Genomic DNA, 16,993 nt, shown 5'->3' on the forward strand with positions numbered 1-16,993 from the left:
TTCCCCCGGATAAGCTGGAGGAGGTGGCTGGGGAGAGGGAGGTCTGGGCCTCTTTGCTTAGGCTGCTGCCCCCGCGACCCGGCCTCGGATAAAGCGGATGAAGATGGATGGATGGATGGACTTTAAAACAGACTTTTTCACTTTGACTTAATATCAAAAACAGATTGAAGCTACATTTACTGAATTTGTTTGACCACATGGCATAAGAGGAATTTAGCAGTAGCCTGATCTGGTATTACCTGGTTGCACATCCTCAGATGCTGAACTCCATAAGCATTTAGACTTCTATTTCTACACCCTGATGTATGAATTAAGTATGCACTGTTCCTTACCAGTGTTTGGTTTGTTGCCAACTTACAGGTGAAATATTTGTCTCTAATATCGCTAGCGTTGATATTTTTGTTGCGACTGGCTAGAGTTGAGGATCCACTCCAATCTGATCTACTTCTGACTTTGGTTCGCTACTATTTGTGAAGAGCATATTCAGAGGGTTGTTTGAGGTTAAAAAACAATGATGTTGCATAAGAGTGATGCAAAACAAATAAGCTTAGTAGCTCAGCCCAAGCCAAATGCCACTGGCATATAACACCTACACTATATTGTCAAAAGTATTCACTTTTCTGTCATTACACGCATATGAATATGATTCTTAATCCTATAGGGTTTATTATAATATCAGTCCACCCTTTTCCAGATATAACCTTTCTTTGTGCACTGGTGCGCAGTCATGTTGGAACAAGAAGGAGCCATCCCCAAACTGCTCCCATAAAGTTGGGAGCATGAAGTTGTCCAAATGTCTTGGTATGGTGAAGCATTAAAAGTTCCTTTCTCTAACTGATACAATGGTGGCAAAGAGAGAAAGTGACGTAAGATTTGCGCATGCGTGGTACCCTATCGGTACCACGCAATCTATGGAGTCCCTTGTGGGGCTCCATAGATTTGTGGTAATTTTAAAAAGTTTACATTTCTTTGGTATTGAACCGCAGAAATTAGGCTTTCTTGTCTGAAGTCATTTAAAAAACCGCGGCCAACAGTCTGTCACTGAGTAACAGTGTTGGGCAAGTTACTTTGAAAAAGTAATTAATTATAGTTACTAGTTACTTCTTCAAAAAAGTAACTGAGTTAGTAACTGAGTTACAATATTCTAAAAGTAATTAATTACTAGAAACAGTAACTATTGCGTTACTTAAAAAAAATGTTTAACCCTCTGGGGTCCAGGGTATAATTGTTCATTTTTGATTACTTTTGATTTTCCCGCTACATTTCACCTTTAAGTGCGCCCCAGGGCAGCTGTGGCTACAATGTAGCTTGCCATCATCAGTGTGTGAATGGGTGAATGACTGAATGTCGTGTAAAGCGCTTTGGGGTCCTCCGGGTACCCCTGCCTCCAGAGGGGCAAACCGTACCCGGATCCAGGAGATGCAACCCTTCTCTCTGGGGTGGAGGAAAGCAGACCACCTCCTTATCTGCAGTAGCAGGGAGGCCCCGCCCACTCATATGTAGTGTTGCTGCGTGTTGTTGTAAAGTGCATTTAAAACAAAGGGAGGGCATGGTGCTTCTTGCCAGAGAGCAGCACGGCTCTTCCCGAAAACCCTGACACACACAACAAAACTATTGACTATACTACACACTAACTACACAAGATTTGCACTAAACGTTGCAAATCTCTCACGTCTCAAAACACCGCTGTCACTCCTAAAACTTTCCCCCCTTCTTAAACAACTAAATGCCATGTTGCCATATCAAATGGTACATTTTTCAACCAATAGGAAAGGGTGGGGTTTTTTTGGTTTTGGTTTTGCTCACAGGCGGAGAGTGCTTGCAAGCGTTTTCCTTATAAAACCCCATTTTTACCGTTTCTTCCTGCAGTAAATATAAACAACAATAGTATTCAGGAAGAAAACCAAACATTGCACATATTTTTATCATAACTGGTTTTACGTGGCCTATCAACACAATTTAAAAACTGGTATAAAGTCCACACTTTTTCCATCAATTGTTCCATCTGATCCTGCTCACATCTCCAATGGTTGTCATTAACGTGGCTTCACTCCACATCAGCCACGCCGCTTTGCTAGCTAAAACACCGGTGTCAGCACATAAGGACGCTGTCATAGCCTGTCAACGAGGTTGATTAGCTGCGTATATAAGAATGTGAATCGCATTATTGGCTGGACTATGGGATAAGGTGGCATTGTTCTAATCCCATACGGGAGCAGCCAGTCACTTACTGACTAAAACTGCAAAACAGTGTTAATCAGTAAAGGCTATTTTTTGTTTTGTTTTTTATTTTTTGGTCATAAGCGGTCATATGTTCACGCTAGCAAGAGAGTTCTTGCTAGCGTGAACATAAACGTGATGAAACTATTGAGGAAAAAACACCGCATATATATTGTTTATAATGACTCTGGTTTTACGTTGCCTATCAACACAATTTAAAAACTGGTAAATATCACTTTGTTGCTTTGTCATCTTGAAGTGGTTATGTAATTGGCTTACCGCCACTACTTTATTCGTCCTCAGTCAAACAGCAGCATTCATGTGATTGTTTTGCCCCCTTAGCTCCAGGTGTTGTGCCAAAAACTGATCGTCTACCAGACAGTGATTGCTGTCCGCGCGACCGCGCAGCTGCTTAAAGCTGTAATGCCCAGATTACTATTATATTACTATTACTATTATACAGCTACTTCCATGCAATTGATATATGGTGCAGTAAGCTGAACACACCTTCAACTGTCTGTTTGTTGAAAAATAGTAATGCGACCGCATTTTCTTGTTAGTAACAGTAATGGCGTTGTAACGATAGGAATAGTAATTAGTTAGATTACTCGTTACTAAAAAAAAGTAACGGCATTAGTAATGCCATTACTTGTAACGCCATTATTCCCATCACTGGTAATAAGCAAGAAAATAATGCAGAAAAATTAGTTTTTTTCGATGGGAAACTGTTCTTAAGGTACACTGAGAGAGAGAGAGCTGTGCAGGAAGTGTGATGTTATTGTGGTGGAAGCAAAACAGCAAAAACAAGAGAATTCATGACAATGTTTTTGTGAAGCAAAATGTGAAGCTTAGGATCTTCTTTTGCTGCTGGTTCAGTCAATTTTGGTTGGGTAGAGACAAAACCTGCAGCTTCAGAATCTAGCACAAAAAAATGACAAAGTGCAGACCTGCCGACGCAACAAAATGAGTGAGCTGTCGGCTTTCAGACCCGACGGCGTGTGTCTGCGTCCATTTCACTTGAAGGCACGTAGGGTGAGAAAGCTGACATCTCACTGATTCTGATCCGTGCTTTGTGTCTACCTCTTTTTGCAGAATCCATTTACCTGGTCTGGTTTGCTGTTTCAGCTGTTTGAAATAGTTTTCTGAGCTTTAACCTGAGATTCTTCTGTTTATGGCAAAATACATGTATATTTAAAAATCGATGCAGGATTTTAATGAATCAATATCGCTTTATTAAAGCTAAAATCAATTTTAATCAATAAATAGATTATTGAAACCCACTCCTAGTAGCGATGTCTCTGTGAATGGTACTCATGGCCATTGATCAATGGTCTTTGATCAATGGACTTCGATCAGTAGTTGTTAATCAATGGTCATGAGAATTTGCATCAAGGAACTGACCTCCCAGCACATTGTTCATTCGGTGGTGCTAGTTTCAGTCATTGTGCAATGTACTCTTTATAAGGTTGGTCACTTGGATGAGTGACAATACGTTTCTCCCACTGAAACCACTTTCTCCAGATGAACTAATCAACTTTTTGGGATTTACAAAATGATCTTACTATATTGAATAAGACTGTGACTATAAAAGGTGTTAATGGATTTAAATCAAGTAAGAAGAGAATCATTTACACATAGAAATCTATTCATTCATCTCTTTTTTGCAACCAGAGAAGTCGCCCTGTGCTGGTAATTAGAAAGCATGCACGTTTAAGAGACTTTGACTTCATTTTACAGACTGCAAGATTACTTCTATCTTTTATATACAGACACATAATTAGGTGGATCACATGGCTGCCTAAAATAGAAGAAGTGTGATCGATTTAAAAGGGTATAAGGACCGATGAGACTACGCAACCTGTGTAAACCCAGTGATTTTTTTAAGTGATTTACAGATCATGTCAAATTACCAGGGAAACACTATTTTCCTCAATCAGAAGGGAGATGTGCTGTAGAGTACGCACTAGGGAACAGTTTTTTTTGTCTGTCTCTCCATAACAGGAATTCAGACAGTCTTCATTTGTAAAAAGCTGGAGCAACACCTTGACAAACGAGTTTGAGTAAATAGCAGGATGTAAAAGAGAAATAATACTACGGAACAATGACACAAAAAAACAAACCAGATACTGTTGACGTGAATAGCTGCATTATCTCAGACACCTGCTGACAAACATGTCAGTCAGACCAAATGACAACATATTATAAATGAAGCACCTTAAATACGGGTGTGTTTAAATAACAAAAGTTCTCTTCGAAACTACGTCCCTATCACTAAAACAAGTCACACAGAAAGAAAATGTCTCTAAAAGGAAAAAGAAAATGCTGTTCAGTCTTTTAGTTCCTTCTAGTTGACTACTTATCAGTTTGAAACATCTCCAGTAAGAAATTGAGTTAAGATAATCAGTCAAGAGTTTTACAACTGAAAAATTTCAAATGATTGTTTCCTTTGTTCCTTCTATTTTTTTTCTTTCTTCAATATTTTCAGCGACACCCTCCTCGCCCAGAAAGCAAACTGAGGTTCCAGATTTATCTACTGATATCCGCTCTTTGCTCTCTACATACTACAAGGAAAGGTAGGTTTTCTACACCTCTGAGCGTGCAGTCTTTTTAAAGCCTGCCAAATACACCTGTATGTATTTGCCAGCAGGATTTGCTTTCTCTTCAGTCATATTAAATAGTAAATCCACTCCTAATGCTCACCACCACACGCATAATCACTTGTTGTATTATGACATTCCAGCACAGCTTACCTCGTAACTACAAGCAATGAAACATTACACTTTGCAATTAATATTTGTTATGACCCTGGTAAGTTTTCCGTAGGCAAGGCCCAGGACTTAGGTATATTTTGTGGGCCAGATGTGGCTACAATATAGCTAACAATATACCTAACTGTAAGTGGAAACTTACAGTCACAAGTTGCACATTAAACCTATTTGAGTGTCAAGTTTATTCTCTGTCATATAAAAAGCATGCACAAAGTTGTGTATAGCAGGCCACAATTGTGTCTTTCTCTGTCATCTTTCTAAAGGACATTGTTCCAGCTGTACTGCGCTTTGGTTAAATGCAATGCACGAGAAGAAAGTTTCCAAACAAGTCTTTGTCTCACTTTACTGTCATTAACGTAAACATTTAACATGCTAACTGAGGCCTGTAGAGCCTGAGATGTAGCTCTTGTGTTCTGAGCATTGCACAGTCTGACCTTGCGGTGAATCTGCTGGGATGTCTGCTCCTGGGAAGATTGGCAACTGTCTTGGATTTCTTGAACTCTTCGAGTTGGGAATAATATATTACTGTAAGAATAATTAAAATGAAAGGTGTGATTTTCATACTGTACGGAAGCTTACAGCAAACATGCACACAGACAAAGCGTGCAAAAATTCAGTGGCATACAGGTCACAATTGGGTCTTTCATGCGCTCGTTGAGGTCAGCAGGGACAGGAATTAACACAGAAATGCAGGTCACGCTTAAGCAAGATGAATACCTCTTAAAGTTATACAAGCATTGTCTTTTGTAATCTGGACTGTTTTTCAAACACTAGCTGATAATTTAACTTCTTAGCAAACAAAACTTACAAGTTCAAGTATGCACATAATAGACCTTGTCAAAAGGAACATACTGTGTTCAGGAGTGTGGTGATTTGTGTACAGAGCTAAGGCCAGAGATCAGTCAAAAGATGTCTCAGAGAACAGGTTTTACAGTTTGATAGTTGATATATGCGAGGTAACAACCGGAGAAGACAACTAGACAGGCTTTCACAGTGCTAGCTTTGTTTAGTTTTCAGATACTTTGTGTTTGTGGTTCAACCGTGTTTCTTTTAACAGAATTCCACTAGTGACTCAGACTGTTACACTGCATGCATAGCTGTGGGATAGAGAATATAAAACTACCTGACAGATTTCCAACTTTGCATTAAGAGAAAGATGCTTGGCAGAGAGGTTATGAAATAAACTCACATCTCAAAAAATAATACAATTTTGGACTCGAGGCCTTTAAATGGCCAAAGACAAATTCTGCAATTCTGAAATATTCTGCACCTAATGAGGTTGCATAACAATTTAATCAGTTAGGTAATAGACGTATAAGGTAGATGTATCTTTTTTAAATAACAAAACACAAAAAAGCATGGTATTTTCTATATATTAATTTATTCTTCTTTGTTCTTTCAAAGATACTTTAAGAAGTTTGCAGTATAAACATGTGCAAAGTGCAGGCATTTTTTATTTGCACCACTGAAACCCATTTTAATATACTTGAGCAGAATTATTATTTCTTTAACTTATTTTGTGGCGTATCGTAAATATGTAACATTCATGTCATTGTTTAAAAGAATTAATTTGGATTTTTGTAATACATATTAAATGAGAAACATTTGAACATAAGTTTATTTTTGTTTCCCCGAAAAATAGATATTCAGGAACACTGCACATGCACTCAAATTGCTACGTTTTTAAGTGGTTATAACCTGTTAATGCAATGTACATAAAAATTACAAAATTTTCAACTATACTCAAAAAGTACCCCATGGCAACATGTTCTTTTTAATATGAAAAGTTATTGTCATTTTTCATCAAAATGTACAACTTTAGAGACCTGTACTGCATTACGATCACAATAATACAAATATACAACTTCAGTGATTTGTGTGCAAATTTGTGCATTGCGTTGAAAATACACAACAAGTTAACCTTAAAGAACTCGGTGGATGTAGTAGAAATTTTAATGGCTTGTTAACCGGACCCCACGCTGCACCCCTTTAAAGTTTGATCAGTTTGATCAGAATTCGTTCAAATCTTTTTGAGCTGTCGTTCTTACAAACAGAATGACATGCACACAAACTATACCAAAAATGTAACAGACAAACACACACAAAAAAAAAAAAAAAACCCCACTTGGACTTACTTGGAAAACAAGACAAACTGACATCCTTGTGACAGTAATCTAGCAAATAACGTGCGCTTATTCTTGTAAGTGAAGCAACCATATCCTCATACCAGCAGATCATCTGACAAGAAACTTGCAGTTGGAGTTGTGGTTTCGAGACCCATTTGTTGAAATCACTTCAGCTGCCAAGAGGGTGTGATGCTTTGGTACATAATGGAAATATTAATGGGTGAGGGAGAGGGAGGATGATTTTTCATGTCAATTTATCATCCAGACACCTATATTACCCAACAGAGATAAGGTGCATTAGATGGCAACTGTTTTGTTTTCTTTGATTCTTTGATTGATTCTTTTTTTTGTGTTGTCCCATTTTTTACAGTTATTGATCACCCTGCCAAGGACACTGGGAAAGAGCGAAACACACTTCTCAGCAGCCCAATTCTGGTTACCTTGCCCGGTCAAGGAGTTGGAGAAGGACATGATAATTGGTGGTCTTTCATGATTTGGAAGGTCACCAGAATTACTCAACTATGCTTACTTTTTCATGCTACTCCTGAAAGAATCCAAACTGTTTATCCAACAACAATAGCTAGCATTTTTTGGAGTCGAGGTGATATAATGAGATTCCACTCTAATTTTGATTCCATTTACCTTGGCCCCTTATCTTTAGTTACTGTGATAAACATGAAAATATCCATTTATTAGGCACCCACTGGGATAAAATCATGTCTCACTAATTTGAGTATCATGTGCAGCAACATGTGCATTTATATTTTCGCTTGGTTTTATTGTTACACAGGAAGACATGCGTTAAATTTTAGTTGTACTAATGGGGATTAACAATAGCATTGTGCTATTATAGAAAATAGCAGAAGTAGTCTGGCATATTTCTACTGAGTCATAAGGCAAATACTCTAGGAGGAAAATCTTTTTACTGTAAATCAAGAGCACACCTTACATTGTCTACAAATATTTTCACTGATGTTATGCTTGTTTTGGCCACACCTCTTGGAAGCATATAAAACTCTACACTTCCAGTCAACATCCTGTGGAACAAGAAAAAGGTCATTAGTATTCGTGGAGAAAGCAGGTAGGAATCAGAGAAGGGTTTCTCAGAAGTTTGTCACTGGGTGTGCCTTAATGCTAAAGAGGACGTGTGAGAATGCAATAAGCGATTAGCGCTAATCTAATCTGTTATCTGGAGATGCCAAGGATGCACAGAATCCTTCGAGGCCTCACGTCATGATCAGGAATTGCTAAAATCTTATCTTATGTTAAGTATTGTGTTTTAGTATTTTGTTTTCGCCTTGCTTTGTGAAAAAAGAAACTTGAAAATTCATGGATGACAAAAACAATTACATTTCATTATTAAAAAATATAATTTTGATTACAGAGCTTGAGCATACTAGATAACAATTAGAGATAAGACATTATTTTGGTAATTTTTATTTATGGCAATTGTGACATGAACCTTACACTGGATGGTGGTCTAATAAATTTGTTGAATTCTGTACGTTATCATAAAGGACTTTTAAACAATTTGTAAATGTAAAGCTAAAAATACACTGTGTGCTTTATTTGAATTAATACAAATTTCCTTATAAATTATGAATCTGAAAGTGAACTTTTGAGATAACTTAGTTTGTTCTTGATACCAGTGCACACGTTTGAGGATGTGAAGCACAGTGCGTTCCACTCTTTAAATAGAATATGTGTAACACGGAAGCACGAAATTACATTTGGCTCGAGGGTTTCCTGGGCTAGTACTCCTGTCAACAGCTTTTACATAAGAAAAAAGCTATTTTTGATCAACCTGTCCAGGGTGTACTCTGCCTCTTGGCCTATGACAGCTGGGCTAGTCTCTGACCCTGGGTAATTGGAAGAAAATGGATAAATGGATAGACAACACACGAGTATTATATGATTATTTTAACCCATACAAAGGCCCGGGTTAAGCAATACTGTGCTGTGTAGTGACAGTCAAATTCCTGTCTGAACATGTCACATGTCTCTCAGGCACCGTTGGGGTTTTTTTTTTCCAAGCATTTTGAAATGTCAAAAATGCATTTAGGGGAAATAAAAAGAAAAAAACAAAACAAACCCAGGAAACATTAGGATCAACTTTGATCTACTCAGTATTGTTCCCACTGTTAAGCACTATTCAAAAAAAATAATAAAATAAAATAAAATTTAATCATAATAGATTTCGCAGCACTTTTGTGATGTTAATTAGCAATTTGCACGTAATAAATTAACGTCTAAGTTTACTGCAGTGGGAGTGTCGCTTCTTTCTCAATGTAGTTGTCAAACCTTAAAATTCCACGCTTTCAATCAAAGAGTAGTAATTACATAAATAAAAATTAAAAGAGATACTGAGCTGCCTATGTATCATTCAGGCATGACAAATAAAAACAATGCTCACTAAAGGACAACTGACGTATCTTCTTTTCACTAAAGTGAAAACACGTCTTTTATTCTACTGCAACTATGAAAATGTTAAATAAAAGGGACAAGTAAATGTCACATTTGGATAGTGAAGTTCAGATATGCTTTAAAAACAAGTGAAAAAAGAGGATTAAGAGAAATGATTCACAAAATGAAAGGATAAAATAGTGTTCACTACATGTAAATGTGTAGAGCGTTGCAGTTATAGCTTACACATCTTTCAAAAATAAAACTGTCTCCAGATGGGAAAGGTTTACAAAAAGAATTTATTGTTTCAACAGATTAATTTCACAATATGGTGTAAAACTGGTGTAAAAAAACCCACTATTAACAAATAGAAAAAATAATCTACTTCATGTGCTTTAAACAAGATTGCACAACAATGAGACTGAAGTGTTAAATGCAATCAACATTTCAGTGCAGAACACAAAAAAAGCGCAGATTATCTTTAAATCAAGCAGATTTGAATGGTTGCTTGTATTCCTTTTTTGTGTTCAGCTGATACAAATTGATTGGAAATTAACCTGAAGTATATTCAAAATATAGAGCTATAATATGAGCATGAGCCAGCTTTAACATGGTGTTGGTGTGTTTGTGGTATTGTCTTAACTGGTCTCTACAATGAGTTTGAGATGATTTTTTTCAGCTTCATGACTTCTTCAGTGGTGAGCTGAAAGAGAGGAGCAGAGCTAGAATTGACCATGAGCATAGCTGAAGGCTCCGTCTCCGCCTGCTGCTTCCCTCCCTGGACACCTGCGTAGAATTTATAAGAAAAGTCTTGGTGAGTCCTGGGGGGACTAGGGTCGCTCTCCACTTCAATGGATGACTGGGTCTCTCTCTTATGGGCACCCCAGAAATTGGGTGACTTGGAGTTGTATGACTTATTAATATCCTGCTGATCTTCTGACAAGACATCCTGGTATACTGCATTTTTCAAAATGGCACCTGAAGGCAAAGGCTTGTAACTCATGAATTGGTTTTGGATTTTATTGTTGTGACTGAGGTCTGGCACATTTCTGAATGTTAGATCGTCAGCAGAACTCTGGCATTGGGGATTTGTGTGAAATGTCAGTTTGGTAGGGAAAGTGTTTGCGTTAGGCCAATTCCTTTCTGCAGGGTGTCCTTCCTGAGTAGGCTGAGGAACCTTACTTTCATGCATCATTGCTGAGGACTTGCACATCTTGAGCAATTTATGAAACATTGACAGGGGTAACTCAATTTCCATTTTGCCATCCTTCTCTTGAGGGAGACTGGACAGTATTTGGCTAAGATTGGGCCCCATCACTTCTGGAATCACTTTTGTCTCTTCTTTTGGCGTGACTGCAAGGTCTGTGTTTGGAGAACAGGGTTTTTGTGCCACTGCGGCAGCCTCTGTTCCCAGTGGCAGAGCAGAGTCATATATGGGGCTGCTTGAGGGTGCCGTAATATCGACATCAATAACTTGTTCCTCCTGTGCTTTCATGGTATAAGGAGAGGGTGCAACTCCATCACTTGACTCCCCATCTTGTGTCTCAGAGCCTTCATTTGTCAGAGCCCCAGTATGATGATGGGCATATAGTGTGGATGGTTTGTTCAAAAACTTTGGGTTCTTGCTGGCTGAAGGTGGAGCAAATGATGAAACAGGGTTGTTGCTGATGTCCCGGGCTGATGATTTAACGCTGAGGTTCAGGGGCTCAGCCAGTCCGGATGAGGTCTTGTACCGCTCAGCCAGGTAACGCAAGTGCTCTAATGGTTCCTTCACCCTCTCTGTTGAGTTTACACAAGGTTGACTGTAAGGGAATTGGGGCTTGGGAGCAGGGGGGTGTTGTGTGGCCAATATTGAGGGGGGCATAGGGATGTAGGGAGGCAGAACTGTGGGGCTTGACTGATAGTAGGGAGGGTAGTGGACAGACAGAGGGAAGAGATTTCCGTGTTGGTCTGTCTGGAGGTTATGAGGGTTCTGCTGGAGAAAAACACAACAGTTCATCAGGTGTTTGAAGAGTAGTTATGGAGCTACATAAGAAAGTAATTCCACTCTCATTCCTGCTTGATAAAAATTACACAGTGTTGCTGTTAGCCTGATAGTTGTTCATTATTTTCTTTATGCCTTCACTTTAACAAGGCTTTGGCACCTGTTACATATTTTCAGTACAATCCATGAGGTTCTTAACTTCCTATGTAACCCATTCTTCAAAAAAACAAAACAAAACCCGAAATAAATTTCCTTCAATGTAATGATTTATTTATTGTGTTTTAAAGATAAAATATTTAACTAACAATGAAAGGTTTTCTAAATAGCAACAAGAGTAAATTGTTCAATATGGAATACTTTTTCATTTAATATAATAAATAATATTTCTATAATTTTAATCAATGCAAAGCAATAAATCAATTTTGTTATAATTTTTTGTGTGTATATGTCAGTAAAAACCAATACCAACCTGATACACTGGTATGGATACCAGCCTGCGTTTCGCTGGTCTCTGGACACCGTCGTCTTCTTCTTTACTGTAGCCGGCAACAAAGTGGAATGGCTTTAGCTGATGATGAGGCATCATGGACCTGATGGAAATGCCTTTCACGTGGCATTCATAGGGCAGCAGCAGCCTACACAAATAAAAAAAAAAGGATCAGATAAAGACAATATAACACCCATTCACAGCCAGATGGACGGACAGGCATAATTTGAACTTACTTCTCGTAGTGTCTGCGGGTGCAGGTGGCTGCGCTTGTACTTCGAGGGTTTCCACCAAGTGTATTGTAAACCTGTTTCCACAATTGCTGAGCAGTCACCTAGAGTAATACAAAAGTGTGACTGTGAGTTTTGACATCTTAGCAATATTATTTTTACTGCAAGCTTAATTGAAAATACCTTTAATATAATACTACTATACTATAATACTAACTTACTATTACAATGACAATATTACTATTATTATTATTATTATTATTATTATTATTATTATTATTATTATTATTATTAATGATAATAATAATAGCCATCATGATCATCAAAATTATTCTCATAATAACGAGATTATTCGATTATTACCTGGTGGTAGCCGCCCAAGTCATTGACAGTTTTGAACATGACAAATAAATCAACTGAAAAAAGGAGAGACATACATGTTAAAATAAAATTGACACAGTTGCAAATTTAGGAATATTAATTTCACTAGAAACCCTTTAAAAAAAAATACTTTCACAAAACATTTAATAACTGAGAACTAAATATCACAGTTTCTCAGAGCTGAAGCTAATAGCAGTGGTTTGCTTTAGCACTTGTTTTAAAACAGAATGAAGAAACTGTAGCAAGAAGAACATGTTCTTCATGGCATCTTCATAGCATTTAAAGAAAAGGCATTCATGATGGATGAATTTTAAAGAAACTGGATTCGATAATTGTAATAATTCATCTTTGTTCAATGACCTGATGAATAATTTAACAAATATTTATATCTTGATTACTAGCTCAAAATTTAACCCAAAGTTACATCTACAAACATTAGGAAAGAGAAGCAAATTGCAAATCAAGCATAGTTTTACAGATGTTTCCTTTACTCTTGTCGCTACTACTGATTTATTGGTAGGTTCTCTATCAAAACATGTTGTACAGACACATTTCCTTTTTGAAATATTAAAAATATTTCTAATGAGAATATAACATACTTTCTAAAGTGTTTATACATTATTTTTTCTCACATTAAACAACAGCGAATTAACACATTCTTGAGCTGTGAATCCAAATGTGCTGTAATAGATAATATTTACTTTGTTTGAAGCCCAGATGTGGGATCCTTTCTATTGGTGTTTCTCTCTTCTTCATAAAAAGGTAGAGATTTTTGAGAAAGTGTTCCTCTGTGATCTCCTCCACCAGTTCTTTGGTTTGCTCCTCTTTGAATTCATTGTGTGCCATGTTCACTTGTTCCTGGAAATGCAGTTAACAGGAGAAAATATTTTATGCTGTGAACTTTTTATATTTGTGTGTTATTTATGTGAAATATGATAAACACCTCTATGTGAGGTTCCTGAGTGACAATGCCGAATCATCAGGACTAATGATCCCCAAATACATTCCAATTTCTGATTATATATCAGAGGTTAATTATGTTTGCACTTAACTCAGTAAAATAAAACTCGTCCCCTCAGATTTGCTATTTTTGTCCCATTGATATGCGATCTAAAGGGTTGCCAGTGCTCTCCTACTATATCGTCGCATTGCTTGTTTTCTCTGACAACTACACAACGGCTCTACCACAAAGGTGACTAGAGACTGAGAAATACTAAATGATGAATACTTTTTAAAACGATTTTTTAAATGCAGTTATAGGGTGACTATTTGTAGGATTCTATCAGAAATATTGTTACTCACCTGTGTTTCCATTAAGAGAACAAGGATAGGTAAGATTATTTCATTGGCCAAATACACCAGAGAAAAAGCTGTCTGCTACTACTCGATTATAGTGGTTTGTACTCTCTCCAGATGATTTGAAACAAACAAAGATCGCTGCTGCTAGTCTGTTGTCGTGTCAGTCATGAACTTATCTCCAGTGTCTGTGTGACAATGTGAGAAACTAGGAGTGAGGGTGTTTACTCTAACGTCTTTGTGCTGAGATTTCTATCGTCAAACCAGTTCAACTTGCTCTTCAGCATGCGCCCAAAAACCGTGTACTCCTGTCAAATGCCTCACATATTGGTAGAATAATGAGGAAACCAGTGGAAATTATTGGAAATTATAAAAAGGTCCCTGAACAATAACACACTGCTCAAAAAATGTAAAGAAACTAAATTAATAATTTAAAGTAAACCCCCCCAAAAAAAACGGTGGTGGTGGTGAGGGGGGTGGGGTTATAAAAAAAAAAGGATGCAGCAGGCTAGTCTGTTTTGCAAAAATATCACTGCAGCAACTTAAAATAGTACTCAGTAGTTTTTCTAGCCCCCACGTGCCTTGTATGCATGTTTGATAGTGTTTGTGCATGCTCCTAATGAGACGATGATGGTGTCCCATGGGATCTCCTCCCAGGTCTGTCCAGGACATCACTGAGGTCCTGGACAATCTGAGGTGCAACATCAGATGGACCGAAACATAGTGTCCCAGATGTGTTGGATATAGGCCAGATGAGTGTGGGGGCTCATTAGTGGTGTAAATTTAAAGCACCCACTGCCCCAACGAAAGACTGACAATGGCTTCAAGAATTTCAACTTGAAATCAGCTCTGTGCGTCGTTCCGTGGATATGCCTCTGATTGCAGCAGCCTCATTATGCCCATAATGGAGACATAATCTCCAAATAAAAAATGCTTACAAAGCCAAACAATCTCTAGACAATCACAGATCACACCACCAACCCGGTCATCCTGAACAATGTTACAGACAGCATAACGTTCTCCATGACTTCCCCAGACCCTTTCAGGTCTGTCACATGTGCTCAGGGAGAACCTGCACTCATCTGTGAAAAGCACAGGGCACTAGTGATGTGTGATACCACTGATTTCCTTTCCGATCCGATACCAAGTAAAATTCAGGGTGGTATCAGCGATACTGATCCGATACCGATACTCTGTACAAAAACTTAATGTTTCATTGTATTACATAATACAATATATAATTGTATTATGTAATTGTAATAATAACATAACCATATTGCTTCATAATGATTAGAGGACATCAGACAACTTGTTTTTATTGCTTAATAATGCAGAATAATCATATAGAAATAAAAAAAACCTGAAGTTGTGAGCTATTTGAACATGTTGCCTGCCTGCAGCACTATGAACTCCGCGAGAGACGTCTGTCTCGCCCTAGCAGCACCTGCCCTTCTCCTCCTCTTCAGTTCACCTCAACATAAGCTCATCATATTCTGTGATATGATTTACTCCGAGGTGTTTGACGAGGTCAGTGGTGTTACCACAACACCTCACTGTCTTGCCACATATATCACAAACTGCGTCTTGGCTGTTTGTGGAGGCAAAACATGACTTTGTTTGCGCTCAGCCATTGTTGTGAGTGTGCACGCCAGGGGCTGTGACACATTTATACAGCTGTATTTCGCATATGACTATGAAAGGCGTAAGAGGAAGTAATTCCTTCCAAATTAGACGATCCGAATGATATAGTTTCTTTCCACTGCGTTCATTTTAATGGAAAAACTACAAATTTACCCGAGTACTAAAATATCGATATTATAATATGAGAATCGATTCTAGAACATAAATTGCTGGTATCGGAAGAATCGATATTTCAGTATCGATCCGCACACCACAACAGGGCACCAGTGGTGAACCTGCCAATTCTGGTATTCTGTGGTAAATGCCAGTTAGACTTCATGGTGCCCAGCAGTGAGCACAGTGCCCGGCAGAAGAAATGGGCTCCCAGGCCACCCTCATGAAGACTGTTTTTGATTGTTTTGTTTTCACCCCACCGTTCTGCTCATCAGATCTTTTTTTTTTTGCTCTGACAGAGCTCATCCTGTTCCCTCTTGCACAAAGGAGCAGATGGGTTAAGTACCCTCTACAGTCCTTGTCCAGCTCTCTTACAAATCCTGTAATACAACATATTGATGTGGCATCTTGGAGGAGTTGGACTACCTGTGCAACCTCTGTAGGGTCCAGGCATCGCTTCATGCTACACTGTTAAAAAAAATATCTTAAAAAAACGGTAATATTCCGGGAGCTGGGTCGCCAAAATACTACCATAAAATAACAGATAATCACTTTCTCATAAAAATACGGTTATTTCCAGTAATGACAATACAGTTTGTTGCGCTAATTTTACATGGGATTCTGCCTTTTCCAAGTGCTTTTAGGCATTAAATTAGGAACATTTTAACGTGACCAAACAATAAAATTACCTAAAAACAATGTCAATGAATGTGGCAATATGAATCATAATACGTAAATGTACAAAAATATACAGTTAACAGTTGGTTTAAATAATAATGGATTGCATGCCCTGGGACAGACTGACAAAGGTGAGGCTGCCATATCGCACCATTGGCCCCTCTGGCCATCACCAGTAGGCGAAGAGTCTTGACCACGGACACAATACCGAGAGTGTCCGAGCCGGGCCTCGAACTGGCAACCTTCTGATCACAAGGCGAACTGCCAACTCTTGAGCCACGATCGCCCTAAATAGCAGTGATAATAATACTTATGTGATGTAACACAAGCTTATAGGAATCATGTTATATACTTTTCCATGGCATTACATTTGAATTCAACAGTTCAATCTTTCAAATAATGGACAGATATTTGTGAAATCGTGATACATTTGTGAATCTGTATCTAAATATGCATATGTACAGACAGAAACATTTAATAATCATGAAAATTATGTTTTCTTACATTACAGTGATTTAACGTTAATTTACATTTGAAATCACAGTCTATTTACGTAACTTGATGATATTCTAGAAGAACAGAACAAAACTGTAAAATTCACAGTAAAATACTTTTACATTAGGATT

At 37.9% G+C, this 16,993-nt stretch overlaps 2 protein-coding genes across 5 annotated transcripts in view; one reads left to right on the forward strand and one right to left on the reverse strand.

Moving 5' to 3' along the window:
• LOC102297914 (rhotekin) overlaps positions 1-9,058 on the forward strand; it is a 32,452-nt gene extending 23,394 nt beyond the window's left edge. For both annotated transcript variants that reach the window (XM_005929778.3, XM_005929779.3), the window contains 2 exons: positions 4,706-4,793; positions 7,485-9,058. In XM_005929778.3, the coding sequence (XP_005929840.1) occupies positions 4,706-4,793; positions 7,485-7,491 (95 nt within the window). In that variant the 3' untranslated portion in view covers positions 7,492-9,058. The remainder of the gene's footprint in view (positions 1-4,705; positions 4,794-7,484) is intronic.
• An 86-nt stretch (positions 9,059-9,144) lies between these two features.
• Positions 9,145-14,158, reverse strand: arid6 (AT-rich interaction domain 6). 3 transcript variants are annotated; one of them, XM_005929780.3, is made up of 6 exons: positions 13,902-14,158; positions 13,301-13,457; positions 12,582-12,634; positions 12,225-12,322; positions 11,971-12,136; positions 9,145-11,492 (listed from the first exon to the last, which is right to left on the reverse strand). In XM_005929780.3, the coding sequence occupies exons 1-6, from the start codon at positions 13,911-13,913 to the stop codon at positions 10,167-10,169; spliced, it is 1,812 nt and encodes a 603-aa protein (XP_005929842.1). In that variant the 5' UTR covers positions 13,914-14,158; the 3' UTR covers positions 9,145-10,166. The 3 variants fall into 3 exon arrangements, with proteins under 3 accessions (XP_005929842.1, XP_005929843.1, XP_042079186.1); XM_005929781.3 differs by having other exon boundaries at positions 9,145-11,489; positions 13,902-14,156; XM_042223252.1 differs by lacking the exons at positions 13,301-13,457; positions 13,902-14,158 and having other exon boundaries at positions 12,582-13,286.
• Between the last annotated feature and the right edge of the window lie 2,835 nt (positions 14,159-16,993).

The sequence above is a fragment of the Haplochromis burtoni genome, unplaced genomic scaffold (genome assembly GCF_018398535.1).
Source record: "Haplochromis burtoni strain Fernald_Lab_line unplaced genomic scaffold, NCSU_Asbu1 Contig_107, whole genome shotgun sequence".
NCBI lineage: Eukaryota > Metazoa > Chordata > Actinopteri > Cichliformes > Cichlidae > Haplochromis > Haplochromis burtoni.

Bases quoted from the DNA above. Each gene is read 5' to 3' on its own strand.
- arid6 (XM_005929780.3), bottom strand. The intron at 12,635-13,300 runs GTAAATATTATC...TCCTTTTTTCAG, and splicing joins ACATCTGGGCTTCAAACAAA to TTGATTTATTTGTCATGTTC. The intron at 12,323-12,581 runs GTAATAATCGAA...GTATTACTCTAG, and splicing joins ACTTGGGCGGCTACCACCAG to GTGACTGCTCAGCAATTGTG.